This window comes from Amblyomma maculatum, chromosome 2 (assembly GCF_055883805.1).
Source record: "Amblyomma maculatum isolate TAMU_Amacu chromosome 2, ASM5588380v1, whole genome shotgun sequence".
In the NCBI taxonomy this organism is placed as follows: Eukaryota; Metazoa; Arthropoda; class Arachnida; order Ixodida; family Ixodidae; genus Amblyomma; species Amblyomma maculatum.
Window position 1 is genome coordinate 40,023,708 of NC_139345.1, and position 22,315 is coordinate 40,046,022.

The 22,315-nt window shown below is 53.5% G+C and overlaps 2 protein-coding genes across 3 annotated transcripts in view; one reads left to right on the forward strand and one right to left on the reverse strand.

The window, feature by feature from the left end:
* Positions 1–22,315, reverse strand: part of LOC146198458 (elongation factor-like GTPase 1) — a 131,790-nt gene that overhangs the window by 26,698 nt on the left and 82,777 nt on the right. The window lies entirely within an intron of this gene.
* Positions 10,160–22,164, forward strand: aos (protein argos). The gene is made up of 4 exons (XM_084593965.1): positions 10,160–10,398; positions 18,523–18,762; positions 19,162–19,323; positions 20,181–22,164. Exons 1-4 carry the CDS (start codon positions 10,228–10,230, stop codon positions 20,379–20,381), a joined length of 774 nt encoding a protein of 257 aa, XP_084450091.1. The 5' UTR covers positions 10,160–10,227; the 3' UTR covers positions 20,382–22,164.

Consider the following 22,315-nt stretch of genomic DNA (forward strand, 5'->3'; position numbering starts at 1 on the left):
GAACAGATAACAGGTTGTCGGTATCTTGTGTCGATTGAATTATTTCATACCGAAGCGTATTAAGGAAATATGGTATAATTCATTGCTTTCTTCTGTTGTTCGTGTTTTACTAATATTAACCGATTATACCTCCTTCAAAAGAAATCAGTTCGAAATGTTATGAATGCTCCCCGACTTGGACACAATGAACCAATTTTCAATGAACTTCGAATTATCCGCTTGCCACAAATACGAAACTTTACTCTTGCGGCGGTATGAAACCGGTGTTCAAAATAACAACTGCCTGATGATAAAGCTGTCAGGATTACAATGCAAAGAGTCAATATACACTACACGAATGACACCCAAACGACTAGTATACCTAAGATCGAACAAATTATGGTTACCAAATGCTGAGCTATACTCTCCCGCATCAACTAAATAAATAGTCTGAATTAATGTATAAAAATGAAAAATCGGTTGTTTATGCTTGTTTTTTTTTTTTTTTTTTTTTTTTTTTTTTGTAAAAGTGATATTATGCTATCTACCATTGCAATGCCTCTGTAGGGTGCGTCGGCCTCGTCAAGCCTTTCCACTGGCTTTTTGCCGGCGCACCCAACATCCTCAAGATGTTAAATAAACATTATTCTTATTCTTAAATAGAAAGGCGGCCTGAGCGTAGCTTGGCAGCAAAGGAAAGAGAAAAAAAGTAAGGGGGGGGGGGGGGGGGACTAGTAACCCAAGTACTCAGACTAAACAAAACGCATATATCAAGCGGTGCCTCTAATGTTTCACACCTCACCAGGGAATTGTGAGCGAAGTGTGTTTAATTTCGACAGGAACAAATATAGACACGGCTTAGGAACAGAAAGAGGCGTTTCTGTTCTCTCATCTCTCCCCGTATGCACTCCATTTAAAGAGGGCAATTGGTGCATCGGTATGACTCGACTTGATTGAGTGAAAAGAGCGCGACGTACGAATTCGAGAACCCAGAGCGCAAAGCGCGGAAAGGCGAAAATGTGTGCCACAAATACTCTCACGACGTCACCCGAATAACGGAGTATACGCTGTTAGTAACAATGCTGGGACAGGCAAACAAGAGCGACAGCCCACCCGTTTATATGGAAAACAGTAGCCCAGGAAACTGTAAACAGGAAAGCAAAAAGAGAAGGATTAAGGGACACGACCTCCACCGTTCTCGCGCACCTGGCCGACGTTGACGGACGGCCGACGGACGGTATGACGGTACAGAGTTGATGACTCCCTCCCCTTGCGGACGCTCGTTCGCGTACACGCACTTTGCAGTTAACTTGATCATTAATCCCTTAATCTGCGCTGCCATGATCATGAGCACACGCATAAGAATAGAGTCGGAGGCTACCGCGTTATGTGAAAGACCACCATATATATATATATATATATATATATATATATATATATATATATATATATATATATATATATATATATATATATATTTTTTTTTTTTCACGAACTCTTTTTAGTACTTCAATGTAGTAGTAGTCTGACCACTGGGAATTCGCTCAATCATTACAATTCCACTCTTTTTTTCAAGCTACAAACTGTCTCGTTTCTTTTGTGTCACACTTCGTATATATATATATATATATATATATATATATATATGTTTCTTTTGTGTCACACTTCGTATGTATGTATATATATATATATATATATATATATATACGAAGTGTGACACAAAAGAAACGAGACAGTTTGTAGCTTGAAAAAAAGAGTGGAATTGTAATGATTGAGCGAATTCCCAGTCGTCAGACTACTACTACATTGAAGTACTAAAAAGAGTTCGTGAAAAAATTACGGAGAAAAGGTCACAGTTGTGGAGTGATGGATGGCTGTTGCACCAGGACAATGCATCCGCTCACACGGCCCTATCTGTCGAGCAGTTTCTGACCAGCAAAAACATTACTGCGATGGAGCATCCTCTTTATTCACCTGATTTGGCTCCATGCGACTTTTTTTTTTTTATTATTATTTCCTAAAGTTAAATCTTGCTTAAAGGGAACCCATTACCTCAGTTGAAGAGGTTCAGGCAAAGACGGAGAGTGTCTTGAAGGGCCTTTTAAAATCCTCGTTCCAGAACTGTTACCAGCAGTGGCAGCACCGAATGCAGAAGTGTGTGAATGCTGAAGGCGATTACTTTGAAGGTGATAATGTCACAGGAAACTGATTCTGTAAGTACATTAATTTATTGGACCAGTCTCGTTTTAACCAAGCCGTACAAACTTGCCTGGATGGGACAGGGTATATCTTGCCTCACAAAGCAGGCGCCGACAACGACGCCGGCCGGATTTCGGGGCATTTACTGCCACCGTGTTAAATACAGTGATAGTAAACAACATCAGACGAATCTCCTTCCTTTCGCGCGCACTCCGCGATGTTGTATTCGTTTCGTCATCGCTTGTCCTCGTGCTGTTTGCGCAGTCTCAACGTTGCTCAAAATAATCCAACTAACTAGCTGACCTTCAGTAAAGTATTTTTCTCTCTCTTCTGCAAGAAAGTTCTGTCCACTTGCACTTGGATCGTATTGAAACATTCTCGAAAGAAAAGCATCCATTTCCGGCTGTCGTGACCGGTGAAGTACACAGCACTCCCGACTCTCAATGGTAATCGCAGGAGACCCGAGTTTGAGAACCACCGCTTCGCAGAGAGGGTGGCATTTACAAAAAGATAAGACGAGCAAGAAATCTATTTCGTTGCGCTTCCGAAAACCGCGACGAGAGCCCCTCAGCCTCGCCCTCGATCACGATTTGCGCGCAGCGCAGTGCCTCTTCAAAGAGTAGAAAGGAACGGGGGGGAAGCGCGGCCGACTTCACCGTGGCCCATGCGACGGCATGCACTGACGATTCGGCCTTCTCGAAACGACGGATGGCTCTCTCACGCTCGCCTGCCCGTACGCAAGCACCGCTGCAAAGCACTGCAGCAGAGAAAAGCATTCGCTGTTGCGCACGCGTTATGCAACTTCCAGCGTCGAGCAGAGGTCTCCTTTCCTTTCTCTCAACCCTTGCTCCTCTTCCCATCCTCCCCGAGTCACACGACGACAGAAATCCAGGAGCGTCGCGCTGGTCCCGGAAGAGAGAGAGAGAGAGCGCGGTGAAGACAAGGCAAAGACGGACCGGAAAGGCGAGAGACTGGGGTGCCAGGCAGCGCGATGCGGGCGCGAATCAAGTGTCGGGAGGAGACCTCGGCAGCCGCCGCAGTTACGCGCACGCCCGAGATGAGGCTGTTCCCATCAAGGGGGGGGGGGGCCTAGATGACGCCGCCGACATATTTTCGGCGGCTTTGCGCGCAAGCGCTCGCTTGCATTGAGTGTCGCCGCAGCCTTGGTCACAAGCACTGTTGGAGAGAATGTGTATTTGACCACCTCATTTAGCGCGCCACTGATATCTGTGGCCATAGGCAGTGCAGGACTACATTACTGCTCGCCAAGAGACAGGAATGCAGAAGTTGGGGTTAGGGCACATACAGGAGTGAAGTCCCATCGTAACCTTTCTTGTTGTTTTTATTGTGTGTTGGGTTTTCTGGCGCATAGGCAACTAAAGCCATCATGCGCCAAATTCAGGGTAAAGCAGTTATTCTTTTTTAAAGGTCATTCAGAGTTTGTTTAGCAGCTTTACTTACTTAAAAAAATATACAAGAAATTACGACAATGCCGTTCTCTGACAGAAAGAAGGGAAACGCCTCACGCCCAGTGGCAATTTCATAAGAGAGGAAAACCATTCCAACCCCATCCTTCCGCCTCCTCCCCCCTTCCCTTCCCCACAACCCGCCAGCGAGACCATGCGAAACCCGACTTTTTTTTTTTTTTTTTTTTGACGCCGAGACACTCCCAAATGCACTGAAAATGCGGCAAGACATTTATAAGTCAGCTCCTGACCTCGTCTTCTCGAAATATGAGTGAGTGAAAAGCGTTTATTTTCTGATATGGCGATTACGTGTTGAGGGACGGGAAGGCAACGGGCGAGAGAGAAGCCGCTGTAACGTCGGCGTGAGCGGGTTTGCGATTTATAGAGGTGATTAGTTTACCGCTGGTGAACGGTGCCCACGAAGGCTGCCGGCAAGGGAGTCCTGTCCGGACGGAGTGCTAGTGCTGGTGCTTAGGATCTCACCCGAGCGCCATCTTTCTCGGCGTTATTACTCGGCAACATACTGAAAATCTACGCAGCAAGCCCCGTCCTGCATACACAAAAGCCAAAAGATCGAAAAACGGTCACAGCGGCCGACCCTACTTCGTGTGGAAGCGCGTCCATCTTCGCTGCCAAAAGAAGCCAATCCGGAAATTTTAGGTGAATGCTACACAAAGCGTATACTCATGAAGAGAGAGAGAGAGAGAGAGACGAAAGGAACACACGCTCGATTCGCGGAAAAGACCTACAATGCTGACAGGTACTCTTCATAAGTGAACAAATAAAAAAAAAATTGTGAGGAGGGAAAAGAAAAAATCAGGCAAAGAGAGCCTGTACAAGAATAGCAAAAAGAGGAAAGAAGCGGAAAGGCGAGGCTTGGGGGGAGGGTGAACGCAGGACACGACAGAGTCCGTTGAGAGATGGTGATGATGATGAGGAGTGCGCGTGCATTGCGCGGGCGTGAGTGTTGTGGCAGTTTCGCGGACAACCCCAGAGCACTACCTCCCTCCCGACTCCTAGCCTTCACTGAAGCCTGTACCCAGCAATTCTGCACCCCCCCCCCCCCCCCCCCCCATTTCCCCCCCACTCCCCAGGGCACTCCTCAGTCTACCTCAGTCCTCACCACAGCGCTCCCCGCCGCGGCTTGCTCGTGCTCCGTCGATGGCCGCAATTTCCGGCGCAAGTCGTTCATAACACACCCCTCCCCAGTCCTCTCTGTCTCTCCCTCTATGTCCGTCCAGCCTTCTCCAACATTTCCAGTCCCTCCTGCCAACGCGCACCTTTCAGCTGAAGTGCTTCTTCTCCGAAGCAAGAAAAAGTTGAGGCGCTGCTCTCACTAGTTCTTTGCACGCCCCCACTTTTCGTGATTGTCGAAGCGGGGTCGGAGAGAGGGGGGGCAGAGTCGGCTTTATCTCTCGGCGTTTCCTCAAACCGAAGGCGAGCAGCTATGTCCAGTTGACTTTTCTTCTTTTCTCGCCCCTCTGCAGGTTGGTCAACAGGAACATCTCCACAAGCTCCACCACAGGTGAGCACGTGGGGCACGTCATGCTGCCACGGGATTACCGTTACCCGCGTCGGCGTGGGCGGAGCTCTTCACGATGGCGGTTGCCTCGGCGCGTGCCTCTCGCCGAGAGTCGACTAAGGATTTCCACGTCACCCATTAATTGCCCCAGCAAAATGCCCCCGCGTCTCGAACCTCGGAGCGGGACACGGTTACCTGAAGCGGCAACTAGAGCACATACCCTTTCTGGAAACATACGCCTCCAAACAAAGAGCTCGGATTCAAAAAATAACAAAGAATCCTGCACCAAAGCATACCATTAGTGATAATGATAATGATGACATTAGCAATAATGATTACGGTGAATTTAGTTGATAATGATAATGAGAGCAAACGTGATTACAGGGTCATTTGTTTAACCTACACCAGCTACACCAGTGTAGCAAATTTCCTATACCTACAATGGATTTTTGCTGCACTAGTGTAGGTGGTGTAGGTTAAAAAATGGCCCTAATGATACACCGTGTGCACCAGCAAAGCGCAAGGCTTTCGCATTTCTGTAGTGTATAGATTTCACAGTGCTTTCGCATTTTGTTTTTTCTTTACATGCGGCGGACACACTCGAGGGACACATTCAGCGGACGGACACGAACGTTATCGGCTCGTGCGGACATTTCGTGAAAATTAACATTTCCTGCGGGCAGTTCTGTCGACACCACCAATGAGACAAGAGAGGCTTTCACACAACTGGTACCTTGGTTACCTCGGTTTGATTAAGCTATTTTACACGACGATCTACGACTTATGCATTAACAGTTTTTCCGCAAGTCAGTAATTAAAGAGCTAGTTAAATATAGTCTCTACTAAGTAATCGACTCTAGACAGCAAAAATACTGCAGACGACTATAGCCGGTTACAACACAAGAAAAAAAGCGCCAGGTGAACCCCAAAGGATGCCCCCCTTCAGCCAATGTTGTCGACGTATTCTCATATGGCAGCGCGCTTAATCCGATCAAGCCGCGGTGAACCTCCTTTCCTCTGCAGTACCCTGCTTTGTCCCGCTGGCATGTCCAAGGTGATTATTCACGAGAATCGGCCGACGTTACTGTCTGCTGGGCAAATCATATAAGGGCAAAACCGTATTTTTTTTCTTCAGCTGTATCCGACCACAGGACACGGTATTCCCAAGCTAAGCGCGCAGGCTCTCACGCCTGGGCGCTAAGCTTTTCACTGTACACATCAGAGAACAACTAATTAGAAAAATGTCAAGCCAGATGGTAGTAAGCGTGCAAAGCCCATCCATGTGTTGAACTCATGACCTAATTAATTATGGATTCCTTACTCGGAGGCATATGTTGCCTCTCGATAAATTGATAGGGGATCGATGCCTCTTAAATTGTTCTTTTCGCGCTCCGTTTCGTTTTTGCATCTACAGGAGGCCGCACCATTTGTCCGCGCCTTTGCCGGCGAATGAAATTCACTGTTTAGTCATCACTCATATCCAATGCCCCACCGACGGTAGAGGGCGGGGATAATTAATCGGGGGAAACTAACACAGAGCGCGGCGTTCGCATTCGCCTATTGTGGTAAGAGCTCGAAGCGTCACCGAACGCATGCAAATTGTGCGCGCGACGGCGCCAGCCATCAAAAGAATGCAGCTACCTCGCGCTTTTCTCTCTCCCCCGTCTGCGCCACAGCGCTATGTGCGAATCGCAGTCGGCGCGCGAATTAAATTCGCTCTCGAGGGCCCGGCAACACTCGCGAGCAGACACGACGCCAACGCGACTGCCCATGCGACGTGTATGGTTTCGCATGGCCCGCTGGAGGAGATACGGTGCAGCAGCAGGCCGGCCTACGACGACCACGGCGGGAGTGGAGGCACGCGCCAGCGTCCGCCTCCGGACACCCAGAAGGAAGAGGGGTCCCACCGGGGGGGGGGGGGGGGGGGGGGGGGGGGCGATTAGCGGCCGCCGGGCTCGTTACGCAAAGAGGCGAGACGGCTTCTGCGAACGGGGCACCCACATGCCTGCCCACAGGTTGCGAAAACGCGCCCTGTTGCCTGCCTCCGGCTGCGACGCCGCCGCCGGGAGGGAGGCCCACCCTGGGAAACTGTCGGCTACCGAGGAGGGTATGCAACTCGCTGCACGCGCGATCGTGCGCGTCGAGGCCCGAGCGAGCGATGCCTCGGCGGGACGTCAACATCGGCACTACGCGCGACGCTTCTCCAGGGGTGGTTACGAAACACCGGCGGCTAGCCGAGACCACCAGCGGCTTGGAGACCGCCAATTAGGCTAGGCTCGCCCGGAAGAAGGGCGCGCGACGAGCCCGGAGGAAAGAGAAATTAGAAAGCAAGCAGCCCAGCGAATAGGTTCGACGTCCGAGCTAAGTTGAGAGCGAAATCCCAGAGTGCTCAGGTGCCATATGTGAGCGCCCTAGCGTGCAGACTGTTAGCGAACATGCTGTACCTTCAAGTAGTAGTAGTAGTAAAAGCACTTTATTTTAGAGCAGAAATCAACTGCTCGAGTTCGGCTGGATCCGGGTGCTAGCTCAGCCCGGGACTGAGGAAGCGTATCGTCTACACCCTTTGGCGCGACTTGCATATGGTGCTCGCGTATGTTGAATGGTCCTCGATTGATCCCATTATTTCAACCAATTCTTCCTTTAGTGCCCACGCGGCTGTAATGCGCGCGAGCAGACTCTGAGGCACCGCTGCTCGAGTTCAGATTTCGTTCTCTTGCAGCACGCTGATTGGACGCGACGTCCTGTGCGTTAGCAAGAATAAAGACGAGAATTGGATACTGCGAAGTCCGGAAACGAACAACTTTACCGATGTTTCCACGAGATTTTTCCATGAGAGATCGCGGTCCCTTTTCTTTTTTGCAAAAACACAATAGCGAAACGCCGAACTCCCTCGCGACCGTTTTTCTTTTCTTTTTGTAAAGGTCATTGAAGGAATATCTAAGGCAGTCTTGCAGCAGTGGGCGGCTAGGTCAATAGCCTTCATCACAATTGCCATCGTTAGCAATGCGACGTGGAGACGTAAAAAAATTTGATCAGTAAGCCATGTAAGAGTCCAGTGCGCGAGTTTGATGACAAATGGATACGGTGCGACAACCCGACCCGACCGCGCCAGCCGGCCACTAATGAGCAGCTGTCGCCTGTTTGTGGGACGTTGTCGGCGTGGAACTCACTCCTCGAAGTGATGGTGTGCCGATAACTTCCAAAACGCAGCACTCACTAGCAACGTGCCGGACGGTACGCAAGACAATGAATGCACTGTGCGTGAGAAAATGCACTGTGCGTGAAACGTGCGCAGTGGGAAGCACTCGTCATCCGTCTCCACTCAGAATAACTCGGAGTAAAACTCGCACACTTCGTGGATGCCATGTACACAACCAGCCTTTAAATGCAAATGATCAAGGCAAAGGCGTTGATCAGCGCGTATGTCATGCTGTGTTTATTTTCATTTCATAACTGATAATTTGGGGGTCCATCTATATTCCGGGCCCGCCCTGGATTCCGGTTTTTACACCAGTACATATTTCTTAAAAAGTAAACAGCGCACGCTACAAAAGCCAGCGCCCTTGAGATCTTTACCTCTGAAAAAGGCCGTACAGCATTCCGGTACCGGGCAGCTACACACTTCGTGAAAGGAAGCAGTGTGCATGCTCTATGCCGTCTCGGAGCACAGGCACGAGCCTACCTCTGCCTGCTATCCAGATGCAATCGCCCCCGTTCGCCCACTGCCTTCGAGCGAGGCGCCGACCGCGGTCGCGCTGACGGAGACGGCTAGCCGGAGGAGCCGATCACCGCTACTACGCTCACGGGTAGGTCGCCTTCAAGCGTGACGGTGGGTACAAGCACGGACCATCGCTGCCCCCTCTCCCCACACCCCGATCAGCAGCACGCACGGCGAAGGGGGGCTGCACTAGGAGTGAACTCAGGCGGAATGCCCGGGAAATCCGAAACCCTCAATCAGCCGGTGACCGACACAACGCACGCGTTCCCTAGGAAAAGAGGGTGCGTGGAAAGAAGAAAAGAAAAGAACGAAACGTGGGAAAATAGCGCGTCCAGGGGACTCATTCAGCAGGGCTCAAAGCGAAGCAAGAGAACGGCACCCGAGAGCGCCCCGAGTCTCATTTGCACTGCGGGGAAAGCAGCAGACGCAACTAACGGCAGCAGCGCGGGCAAACGCGCGTACGACACCCATGCGCAAAGCTGGTCGCGTGGCCTCCCTTGTTTCGGTGCGGAACGAACAAGTTCCACAGCTCCTCCGAAGGCCGCGGCCGAGCGGTAATAGCGCTTTATTTTACCCAGAAGAGCAAGATGGGGAAAGATGGGCGGACGGGTCTCGCAAGCCGTCGTAACTGTCACGAAGAAGGAACAGCACGGCGCACCCGCAAATTGAGGAGAAGGAGACCAGAAAGAACCACTGGAGACCAGAGAGGATCAGTGCGATGTACTAAAGAAAAAAAAAAATCCAACGTGGACTCGGGCACAACTTTCGGCGACGAGACCAAGACGTTGCGGGATGAAGTTCCACCAGCACTACGCACGTACGCGCGCGCCACGCAACTCTCACCACCCTCCTTACCCGCTCGCATTCATCTTTCTACTCCAAAATGACGTCACGAAGCGCTCTTTCCTTCCCCTCTCTAGCGGAGAGCGCCGATCCTAGCGATCCTTCCTCTCTACCGTGTTTGTAAACACGAACGCTGAGCGACCGGCGAGGAGTCACTCGCGAGGAAGGAGAAGGAAGGAAGCAGGAAAAGAAAAACGACGAGATAGAGGAGAGAGCGAAAAAAAAGCCAAAGCGAAGAAGAAAAAAAAAAAACAGTGAGAAGACCAGAGCTCCATTCACGAAAAAGGTTTCCTCCTCACGGCCGAAGAAAAGAACTCACGCACTACGCACAGCGAAGGAGCTGGAAAGAGAAAGAAAGAAAGGAGGAGAGCCTCCCCGCGGCTGCGCTCCTCCTCCTCCTCGGCGGGAGCACGTCAGCGGGGAAGGAAGCGGCGAGCAGCCTAGTCGATGCCAAGGCCCCGGCACTCACGGAGCTCAATGAAGTCGCTGGAGGAGCCGCTATGAGACTACTGCCGCCGGACCGGCACCAGGCCGAAGCGCTGGGCTCGACGAGGGCCCCGACGGCGCCTGCAGTCGCCGCCACTGCTACCTGGATCCTGCTGACCACGCTGCTCGCCGTACCGCCGGCGCTCGACGCTGCACGCGTCGAGAGACTCTTCTACCAGAGCGGGGTGAGTAGCCGCGCAACGACGACGACCACGGGTCGCAACCCCGGCCGCCTTCACGTGACAACTTTAGCTGGAACAACGCTCGCTTCTACTGGCACGTGACGCGACGATGCGCGGTAAGACCGGAGGGTCAAATGCGGCTCTGATCACGTGCTCATCATGCTGTGCTCCAAACTGCGCTGCGAAGACGGGCACTACGCGACTTGTCACGAAACAACTCGGTTGGGAATAAGCGAGTAACTTGGCGGAAAGCTGCAGGATTTGGGAGGAGCAGAAAACCAGCTTTAGAGCTCAGTATCCCGATGTCGAGAACGCGGGAACCTCCGAGCGTATACATGAATGGGGGAAGGCGCGCCGTTTCTTGAAGAGGCTGGCGCCACTCGAGCTGCGCGGGTGTGTCAATGACAAGGCGATAAGGCCGACGCCAAGGAAGGAGCTCCCCTCCACATTCGCGTCCCGAGCTTCATTGGTTCGTTCTATCGGCGCATTTTCTGCGGGTGCCTGTTTGTCGAACGACGTCGGTGCGCAGCGTCGGCGAGGCGAGCTCGGTCGCATCATGTTCGCCGACGGGGCGCACAATAAGCGGCGAGACACCTGATGCGCGCCCTCGGGCCGTGGCTGTCACCGGCAGCAGCAGCAGACCTCGCGGGCTCGCTCCTTTCCGGTGTTTCGTTGCCCGCGGCGCAGGGAGGCGTGTGTGCCAGGTAGTGACAGCGTAGCGCTGCCGTTCCCCCGCCGTGGCGTGACAGGTTCCGAAAAACACGTGCTCACGTTTCGGTGCTCCCGGCGACGCGCTCGTTTCCTGCGGCGCTTCGTGTTGAGCAGGTGTCGCGGTTCCATGTGACGCCTCGGTTCTAGTGTCGGTCGCGTTCGACAAACAGATGAACGTACGCAAACAAAGCAGAAAACGATAAAGCTTGCAGAGTGCGCATGCGCGCCTCAACCCCCTTCCCCCTCTGTTTCTCCATTCAGGTCCTAGTAGTATTTTGAACCAAGGGGGTTTCACTGGACGGTTTCGGATAGCCGCACAAAGCTACGAGCGCGCTTCAAGCGTGTCTGCCAAGCAGCGCTACAGGTACTCGCAAGCGCAGATAGCGTTCTGCCTGATGCAACCGACTTTTGCCAAGTTGGAAACGGCCCTTCGCAACATTTTGCTGCCCGGACGGCTCGACCCAGCATACACGCGCACTGCACGCGTTCTTTCGTGTGCTCGAGAAGGACGAGATCGCCAAAATAAAGCTTGAAGTTGGAACCGCGCGCAGGCTCCTAAAAAAAAGGGGGGGGGGGGAGGGGGGGTTAGCAGGCGGCCGCTTCCGAACGACCTTCACGGGCCGCACCTCGGGGCGCCGTAAGGTCGAATACAAATCACTGGGGCCTCGCGGTCGTCGTTCGTTCCTGCGTCCCTCTCCGGAGGGCCGGTCTCCTCTTCTTCGGGGCCCTCCGGAAGCAACAGGTGTCGCTCCGGAGGCGTCTTCTTCGCGCTCCAAAACGTCAGCCCCCTCGTTCCACTCTCGCCTTCACCGAATTACGACGGGCGCCACTGCCGCCTTCGGTCCGTCACCTTGGCGAAACGCACTCGACGCCAACGGGCCGCTCTTATATGAAGATAGAGCCGAGCGGCCTCCGTGTTCGGCGTGCTGGGACCCTACCACGCGTCATATCGCCAGGGCCAAAAAGCAGACCTCACAGAGAAAGCCCGAAGCGAACAACGGCACAGGGCTCGCATGTTTGGAATCTGCTGCTGCCTCTCGTAGGTTACCTACAACGTTTGTCAAAAATATGCAGGGCATGCTCCCAAACCGTGTAGCAAAGCTCTTTCCCACACGTGGAAGCACTTGGGGAGTCTTCCCCGTTTCGTTCGAGATATATGGAGAGGTGACAATGTGAGATGAGCTAGAACATGTCCTATCAAGTCTGCATATTTTTAACGAAAACAAAAAATGAAGAAACAAACTGTACCTCTCGACATGCACAAGGGGCATTAGGAGAAGACTTAGCACAGTTCGGGAAAACAAGTTCAGCGCGGAATTTCGCGAACCCTTTGTAGTCGCAGGTGCGAGCGTTCGTTTCGGTGCCACATTTAGGTGTCAGTGTCACTGTACAACGCCCTGTTAGATGGCAGCGTACGAAGCGCCTCCGAGTTTCCAGTACTCCAGGCGCCAGCGAAATTAAACCACCGCCGGTATGCGCAGGCGGCACGAACATTTTACGGGATGCAGCGTAAACCACTCTGCGTGAGATGCACGTGGTTATGATGGGACGTGCACGTTCCACGACAAGCTGGTATCAGTTGACACTAAGCGAGTAAGGTCGTAGTACTTCCAGAAATTGCCTGCCCATGTAATCCGTAAAGATTTCAATATATGCTTCACTTAGCATCAAGTGCGTTACTGCACTAGACAACGAAGAAGAGCAGCGCACACTACACATCTACAAACACATGAAGCCCTCGCGCTAGCTTATTCTTGCCCTTGCCCCGACGCTGGAAAAGTGAAACCTCGGCTGCCGTCGTTCGCGCGTTTCTTTTCTTAACCGGCACGGTTGCCACGGAAATGCCGCAAGAAACATCGGTCTGTGACGCTTGCGAAACGAACAACGCTCGAACAGAACGAGTCAGCTATACGCTGCAAGAGCACCTTCACAATAGGAACGTCAACTGATGACCGCGAAATGCCATCGAACGACGCTGATAGGTAACAAAATGCAAGCTCGTAGTCACTGCAACGACAGCGCAGTCCACAGCACGGTTCTTCACGCAGCGCAGTTCCGCTCTTGATCACACAGGAGATGCGGATCACTGTACGAACATATCAGGGCAGAGTGCCGAAATAACGCGGATAGTGCAGATTCGAAGAGAATCACGCGTGCCTGCATAGCATATTAGTACAATGCCTGTAAACAATGTTCTGGCATACAAGTGTACAGGTGCGGAGCTCGGGGCCGGGATTATATGTGCACGCGTACTGCCGGCGTCAACTGTTTCAGGTAGCTATAACCCGCTTTCCCGGGTAACGAACTGTAACTGGCGATACGATGGGAGAGACGACATGGACGCGAAAGTTGGGAGTTTTATGAAACACGACTACAGCATAATTAGAAGAAAATAACGGCCCAATAAACCAATCCCCTGGAGCTATCAGCGAGATTTAGCGCTGAGGAGACGAACTAGTGCAGATGTAACGACAACTACGTCTACGCTATATGGCCACATATACAGCTCAAGAACAAAGCACAAAGCGGCAGATACTCGTCACCGGAGGCCCGCCAGCCAAAGGGGTCGACCTAGCTGTTTTCCGTGCGGCGAATCATTTTCCATCTGCGACACCAGTCTGCGTCCAGATAACTGAACGCTCGGGATGCGTAACGAATAACGAGCTACATCTGCGTGGCTCAAAAGTCCCCCTTTACCCCACGTGTTTGGTCTAAACTTTCCAAATACTGTAATATTCCTGCTATGCTAAATGTCTCGCGATCCGTCAACAGATGAGAAGTATGGTCTCTTCCATTCATGAATACAGGCCTTTCTTTATATCCGCCGCGGTGGCTACGTCTTCCGGTCGGTCATAAGTCCGAATCCTCCAATACGGGCGTCTCTCATAGCCTGAGTAGCTTTGGGACGTTAAACCCCATAAACCAAACCAAAGTGATGAAACAAAACGAAGACAATCGACATAATTGATGCAGCCAACCTTACCGACGAGCATCTAAGTGGGCTGCTCCGAACATGCAGCCATGTCATTTGAGTTGGCTGCATGACTGAAATTCTCTGCGACCACCAGCTTTTGGTGATCCAGGCCCCTTTCTACTGCGGCACGAGACTGAAAATCACGGCTCTCCGCATATTTATATACGTGAACAGCCCATTTTCTCGCTATAAACGATTAATCCCGAAACGAACAATATGCAATTTTAGAACTATTATCAATTGTGTTTTCGTAACGAAAATGGTCCCCAAGCTACCTTTCCAGAGATGTTCGAAAGGAAAAAAAAAAAAAAAGGCGGTTTTTAATTGGGAAAAAAGTATTTTGTATACTCGAGTCTCCGACGGCAGCTGCCGCCAAAAGCCTCAACTAAACTGATACGCCTGTGCTTTACTCGCAGCAGCAAAATACCTGCCGCACTCTCTCTCTTGTTCACTGCGCCATACGAGAACAATACAGTCCGGCACAATTGATGAAAGAAGCGACAGATGCCCCTCAAACGTAGTCATTCGGCAAATGGCGACAAGCGATTTTCGTGACCCAGCGGTTAATCCGATTGCGGCTAGGTAAAATACTTTTTCATCTGCTACTTCCTGTGTTGTCACGCTGGCAGGTCCAAGGAGAGTATCTACGACGTCATGAGAATCTGTAGACGCCATTGGCTCACGGGGGAGGGGCGTTATGCAGCGAGGAAATCACTTTTTTTTTTCTTCAGTTGTGCGCAACTATGGCAGAGATGCATTGGAGGCTGTCGATGGGTGGTAAATCACACCACAACCGCCCCTGTGTGCGGGGAGCATGGGGCAACAGGACGTTCGCCTGTTCAGGACCGCCAAACGACGATGAAAAACAAACTCATAACCCGTTTAAAGGAACACGTCGCAGATACACGAGCGCTTTCAAACGACGCCCGTATGACACACTCGCGTCAGAAAGACCCCCGAATGAAACAAAAATGTTTCGGACTAGTGCTTCCCGAGTGTTTAACCGAAATAAGCTTTCCACATAAGCGAGAAAAGGTGTCTAAAGATTTGCGAGGCTGCACTTACATCACACGCGCGAAACGCAGAAGACTGCGGTGTGACCCGCAGTGCCTCACTGATATTTGAATAACCGCCATCAACGAAGGCTCAGAGCTGGTCAACGATTCCCAACCCACGTGGGGACTCGCGTGATACTGGCTGCAGGACGGAGAGACAACCCTTTCTCCGCGTCGTGCCACGGCTTCCGGAACGATACTTGGGCACCTGTGCCGCGGTTGCGTTCTTGTCGGAGGAGTGACTGGTATGACCGCGCTCGACCAGCATTTGCCCTGCGAGTCCAGAATGACCGCGCGAAAGCACCCTCTGGCCTGCGATCGGAGAGGCTGGTGGGAAGATGAAGGGGGGGGGGGGGGGGGGGGCAAGGTGAATCGGCAGCTGCATCGAGATGGCGAAGTCGAGGACGACGTCGACGACGCCCAGGGCGCGGGACGCACTACAAACTACTGCCTACATTGGCAGCAGCTCGCAGGCTGCCTTCTTCAAAACCGGTTATGCTGTTCTTTCTCTCCAGCCTTCTTGCCTATGGGGAAGGGAGGGGGGGGGGGGGGGGTGAATTGCATATCTTCCCCTCACCCTTCTCTACGAGAGGGGCGTGCGTGCAAAGAAGCGTGAGTCGGCGTGCGTAGCGTAGAGCGCAGCACCGTCAACGACGACGTGCATCGAGAAAGGAGGCGGTCGGCCGGCCGCCATTCACCTGAGCTGGTTTCTGTTTCCTTCACTCCCTTGCGCGCGGAATCTGCCATTTTTTTTTTATCTTTCTCGTACTCGGTTCGTTCCTTCCGCCACGCATGTATGCGCGCACACACACGCCTCCCGCGTTCATTCTTGCTGGCTCGACCAACCGGCGGCAGGGTCGTCGTCGCGGCCCGGTGACGTGCGCGCGCCGGCCGTACACATACACGAGCGTGTTTATGTGCACCCCCCCCCCCCCCCTCTCTCAGCCTCGGGGACGCTAGTTCATGTATACACGACCGGACCACGCTCCGCTTTCAACCGGGAGGGGGTGCCCACAGGGCGCGTTGAATAAAGGGTCTCCTTGATTGCACCCTCGGGAAAATGAATGCGCCGCCAAGGAGGCAATCCCCCATTGTTGCTGAGCCGCCGAGGCTCAGAGCTGCTGACCCCGGAGAAAGTGAGGCGAGGAGAGAACGAAAAGATAAAAAAGAAATAGAGCAGAAAACACGGGAGAAACGCCGCGCTCGGTGCGCTGGTATCAATCATGCCTTCTCGGCATTCCATGCTTCTCGGCCAGCAGCAGGCATCTCTGCCACGCGGCGGGAACGCCCGCAGCGCCCGTCCCGAGGCAGCGATGAGTATCACGCAGGAGCGTTGTACACATGCCCGGACAACGGGGTGCGGAGAGAGCACCAACCGAGAGCCTCCGGGTTCTATCTCCTACCTTCGCACGAGATGGCGGCTGCCCGCGTCTTCCAGTACATACTTTTCGATGAGCGCCTCCATGCAGTAAGCCACCGTCCGCGGCGTGCGCGTGCCCGATGGACACGTCCATCGCTCTCCGAGGAAGGGAGGAGGCGAGGATGGAGGGACGACCTGCCAAAGCGCGCGGCCTCTCCAGAGGTCTGACCGCTTGCGTACACCGAACGGCACGAAAGAATGCCATTGAAGCCAATGCCGGAGAATGAGACCCCAACTACCTCCCTTCCCCCAACCCGCGAACGTGATCAACAGGAGGAGAGAAGCTACGGCGGGTGTGCATTATTTCCCGAGGGCTCTCTCGCCTTCATGACGTGGGCTGCCCCGGTCCGCGGGAGAGGAATTCCCGAGACTCGCACTGGAAGGACAAGCAGCAGCGGCGGACGGACGACAGGGCTGGACCGCGCGGCCAGCCACCTGCTCGGAGCAGTAGTGCTATTCGCTCTCGGCTGCAGCGATCGGCGGTTAGCGGGAGGGGGGGCACCGCCCACGCGCGTGGCCACTGCGCTAATAAACGGGTTTGCCATTGCCGAGAGGACGCTCACCCCACATACCGGCCGGGGACACACAAGGGCGGGTGGGGGGCAAGCGAAAGCCGTGGGCCGCTGGCTGGCTCGAGCGGGCTGACCCAGTTGGCACCGCCTGCGCGCACCGTCGGTGCCCCCCGCGCCTTTCCGGCCCGCCAAGAGAGGTGCTGTTCGCCCACGACAACGGCGGCCCTGGCGCAGCTTGCATGTCGAAGTGCTGTGCACCCCCCACTTCCCTCCTCGGCGAAACTTGTACGCGCGGACTGGCGCGGAAACACAAGCGGAAGCGATTCACGCTGCAGATTGGAGACGTTTATTACGTGGCGGCGGTGATGGTGGCAAAAGCGCGGGTTGATGAAGGCGCGCTGCTCGCGGAATACTCAATGAACCCCCAAGACCAGGTAGGAAAGCAAGGAATCGGCTTTCCAGCAGCGCAGGCTACACACTGCGGCACAAGCTCCGGCGCTTTGTAGTTCCTGAATGCGCCTCGAGGCTTCCCGTGAAAGGCGCTGTTTCGGACAGTGAGGAGTGTGGGTTTGGATACTAGGAGTCCCAGTTTCGCATCTTTTTTAATAGAGTTTACGGACATCGCGCTTATCTGCTTCCCCGAGTCGGCCGCAGTCCGCTGACTGAAAGTGCTCCCCGGAGGAGCCGAAAAAAAAAATAGCGGAGAGAGAGAAAGAGACCGACGAGGTGGCCAGCAGACTTAAAAAAAGAAAAAGAGAGTTAGCCGAAGGAACACTCCTCCGTACAGGATCCATTGAAAGCTGAGCAGGCCTGTTTACGCGCCAAGCCCACGCGTCTTCTCCGGATAGAACTGGCGGCTCCTTTGCCGCGAATCGCTGCCGCTGCTGCGGTGGAGCGTACACCACAATATCGTCGGTCGGTCAAGGGAGCTTCCCAGAAACCTCTGCCGGGCACCGAAAATAAGTCCGCTGGCGTAGGCGCGTAACCACGAGCAACCGCCTTTTCTCGGAGATTCCACGAACCGTATTTATTTCGGATCGCCTCGGCGATAGCGAGGGTCAGGTGAGTCTATAAATGCGCACAAACCAGGGCCAAGGCGTGAGAGAAGTGAACCATCCCCCCACCCGCGCAGCATCGGTTACCCCTTCCTCATCACAGCTTCGCCACTGACGTGTGTGCGCATACGTCCAAATTAACTATTCAGGGTTCAGAACACTTCCGACATCATCTAACCATATATTTGTAGAGCTTCATCAGGCTCGCGCCAGCGGCAGTACACCAGAAGGAGGTCTAAGACATGCACGCGATGGGTTATATTGCCACGAGCGACAGGTTCACGAATGCCGGTCGGTGAAAAGCACTCAGCAAGATGAAAATTTGCTTTGCACTTCGTGTATGCGTTTCTGGTCGAGCTTGTTGCATGCGGTCAGGTTTTGAATGTATTCTTTTTCGCAGGCGTCGGAGTCGGAACTCCCCGAGTGTGGTCCCCGGGCGGTGTGTAACCGCGTGGACACGTACGGCACCCCGTGGGTGGAACGCCAGTGCCGCTGCCCGGGCGGCCAAAGCTGTCCGCGCAGCCTGGACGCCCACGATGGCCACACGGTGCGGGACAAGTGGCGCCTGCTGAAGCTCTGCGAGCCCGTCGACGACTTGCCCCGCTGCCGGTACTTCAGGGACGCCGCGTGGACCGTTCAGGTATGTACCGTTTGCTAGCTGCGTCAGAACTATACAGTCAGAACTAAAGCTCTTCGGAACTCGGACGGGCACTATAATGAGAGCTCCACGCGGAACTTCCGAGACCAATAGATATTAGATACCTATGTGCAGAGCAGCGGAACACGCTTTCGGTAGTGCATATATAATTCAGAGTAGTAGAGAGACAAGAGACGGCTAGGACGCATTTAGAGGGATAACTGATTACGCAGAGCTTCAGGAATTAATGTACTGAAAATTTAACAGAGTAAAAATCACTCGACGTTTGATTATCGGCCAAATATACAGTGCTGTTTTTATATTTAATTCGCACGCTATTTCCGACAACCGCCGCGGACTTTGATGCATGTACCCGCTAAGCTCTGGTTCCCTGCTGCGCAGGCTTCCCCGTCGAACGGCACCATGCAGCAGACGGTGCACTGCCTGTGCCCGCGGGGCTCCGTGGCCTACATCTTCAAGCACCGGCAGCCGCAGATCAAGGGCTCCAACCCGCAGGCGACGCCCTCCGTGCTGCGATACGCCTTCGCCTGTTCGCCGCTCAGTGTGAGTATACACGCTCACTGCGTCACTGCATGTGCCGCTGTCGTCGGCCAGCACAAGTCGAGTGCGCCTCCCTGGATTATACACGTGTTCTGCTCGCATCGTGCTAGCCAGATGGAGTTCAGCTGTGGTCTCATGCGTTCACTCCAATGTTCCTCCATGACACACCACAGCAATGAGCGCGCGATGTGCAGTCCCGAGTAGAGTAGCACATCGCGGCTTTATACTTGTATGCCTCCGTCGATTATAACATCATCACTACCGAAAATCACGAGCCAATAACAGAAAGTCGGTCAGGTGAACACTGATCACGTGAGGAAGAACATCTTAGCCACTGTAGCGCGGCGCAGTCAGGAGGAAATGCCTTTGCTCATGTAATGCCTCAGAAGATTATTTTTCGACGCTGACATGAAAAAGCATGCAGAGGTGCGCTATCGCAGGTAGTGCATTAGAAGGTTATTTTTCGACGATGACATGAAAGAGCAGAGGAGCATTTCTGGGTGTTTCTTGGAGGGGTCGGTCCTCTTTGCGCTAAGCATCTGTGGGTCTCCCAGGGCCTAAAAGAAAAGGGGGTGCGTGCGAACGTGGGTTTAGAACGCCCCCACCCCCCTCCCCTCCCTTCTCCCCCTAAAGAAAGAAAGAAAGAAAGAAACAAACAAACAAGAACAGATATGCTCACTTGGGTGCGTGTGTGTGGGGGGTGAGGGCGTGAAAGAGAAGGTGTCATGTTTTGATGTGATCCCTAGTGAATTTGAGGTGAAGTGCTTAGCTCTAGTTATTGACTGGCCATTCGTAGCGGCCCTTTTTCTAAAAAAAAAGCGGTGCCGGTACAATGTTGGTGCGCTATTCTTTTGTCGCAGCGGCTGCGTTGCCAGCGGAAGGAGCCCTGCCGCCTGTTCACGGTGCGCAAGAGGCCCGACGTGGAGGAAGTGAATGCCAGCACACTGTGCCAGTGTCCCCGAGGATGGCTTTGCCCAGGAAAGCACACAGAGGCCGTGCCGGGACCGCGCTACGACCGAGTGCGGACTTACTCGGCTTACTGCACCGCGCCCGACCACTGATCCAGTCGTCGATGATCCACCGCTGCCGTTGCTGCTGAGAGGGCCCACGACCGCAGAAATGCTTTGCATGTGCTGCGGACAACCGGCAGGCCACGTGCCCGTTTTTCGCTCAAGACAGTCTTAAGACACTGAAGCACTCGAGATCAGCGATATTAAGGACGTGCCATTATTCCCCGAAGTCCGCCAAGTCCTGAATTATGAAGCACTAAAAAACAAGACAGCGGGCCTTCGTGTGTCCGCATTGGCCAGCGAGGTTCAACCTTGGTCCGAGAAAGAAGACACTGAGGCATGAAAGAAGCTTCGCCACACATGGCGCAAGTGCAAGTCGCCGAATACTGAGCCTGAGATGGCTCGCCACAAGCTCACGAAGGCAAGCACGCAGGAAATAATAATCCCCTTGAACCCCCCTGAAATTGCCGAAAGAAGCCCGTGAGAACACCGACGACTAACACACGCATTTAGTACATTCGCGCGATGGCTACAAGGAACCGCAGGCACAAGCACACCCTCTTCCGCGCCGAATGAGAAGAGTCACAGTCCCGTCTGGTAGCAATTCACAGAAGGAGGAGGCGAGCGGGCGCGAAGGAATGGATGAGGGGGAGGACTCATTCGTCGCCACGGTGGGCCGCCTGGCATGAAGCCTTCTTCCATCGGCGCCACACTGACACAGATGACCGAAGGCCTGGGCGTGGCTACAACCCCCCGTGCCGCCCAGCGGTCTCTGCGCCTGCCAACGCGGAAGTCGGGCGCACTCATGGCCGACACAAGACACCGCCGCGGACACGGCAGCCTTCAGAGTCAGCCCAGTGGCATTGGCAGCGTGTTACACACGCCTGCCGAAGTCGCCCGGTCCGCTACACCATGGCAGCCATGTCTCGCTTAAGGCTGTTCGAAACTGTTTTGGGTAAGGAAATAACCGTCTTTTGGAGTGATACCAAGCGCGAAGAAGCGTACATGCAAGCTGCCGAAATCCAGGGGGAATGGTTTGGTGACGTCATTTTACGAATGGATAACATAGTCGGTGCAACGGATCTGCTGGAGGCGGACCACATCGCCGACTGCGCACGATGGTCGCACTTAGCGGAAAACGGCCGCGGTAGGGTCGTCGGCGACAGCTCGGACGAAACAGGGTGCTCAAGAAGTGTACCCACAGCGAAGAGACGCGTGCAACGGGCAAGTGGTCGACCACAGCGTCGAAAGCTCATAGTGCAAGAAAACGAGCGTTCCAGTGGTGGCATCAACACTTCACAACGCGTGCTTCCATGTTGCACTGGTGGCGCTGGCAGGTGCAGTTGTGCAACCGCCAGCCTACACGGGAGATTATTGGTACGCCCCTCTACGGGCGGCTACCGGTGCCAAAAAACGAGAACCGGAATAAGGGCAAAGAGAGGACTTCGGCAAAGGACCGCCAGCAGACGGCTTTTTACAAGAGCGAGGACGCCGACGAATGAGCATGAATCCAAACGTTGAGCGAGTGTGTGCGCGTGTGTATGCGTGAGTGTGTGTGCAAGCGGGGACCGCCAAATTCCGCGTCGGCATTGTCCGCGCGCTACGTTCCGGTGGGGCGTCGCGGAGTGACCGCCACCAGAGGGGCCAGCGTCACTCCTCACGCCCGCGCATCTGTTCTTTTTTTTTTGTTTAAATCTGTAGATAGGCTTTTAGCGCTTCCACCGGGGAGGAGCGGAAAGCAAGAGTAAGTTTCTTTGTTCATCGTTTCTTGTACAGATGTAAATATGTCAGATGGTTGTTATCAATAAAAGATAATAATGAAAGAATTCATCAAACGAGCAGCGGTAGTGCGTCGTCAGTGTGGCAGACGACAGCACCGCCAGAAGAACGAACGACGCAGGGTAAAGGAAGAAAAAGCCAACGATGTTAAAAAAAAAAAAAAAAGAGAGAAACTGCTTTCCGAGAGGCATAGTCACGCACACTCG

What these genes read in the sequence shown, in the direction of transcription:
- aos (XM_084593965.1), top strand. Translation starts at nt 10,228, where the DNA reads ATGAGACTACTGCCGCCGGACCGGCACCAGGCCGAAGCGCTGGGCTCG. An exon ending in ACGCCGCGTGGACCGTTCAG is followed by an intron (nt 18,763 to 19,161) that starts GTATGTACCGTT and finishes CCTGCTGCGCAG; the next exon opens with GCTTCCCCGTCGAACGGCAC. An exon ending in TCGCCTGTTCGCCGCTCAGT is followed by an intron (nt 19,324 to 20,180) that starts GTGAGTATACAC and finishes CTTTTGTCGCAG; the next exon opens with CGGCTGCGTTGCCAGCGGAA.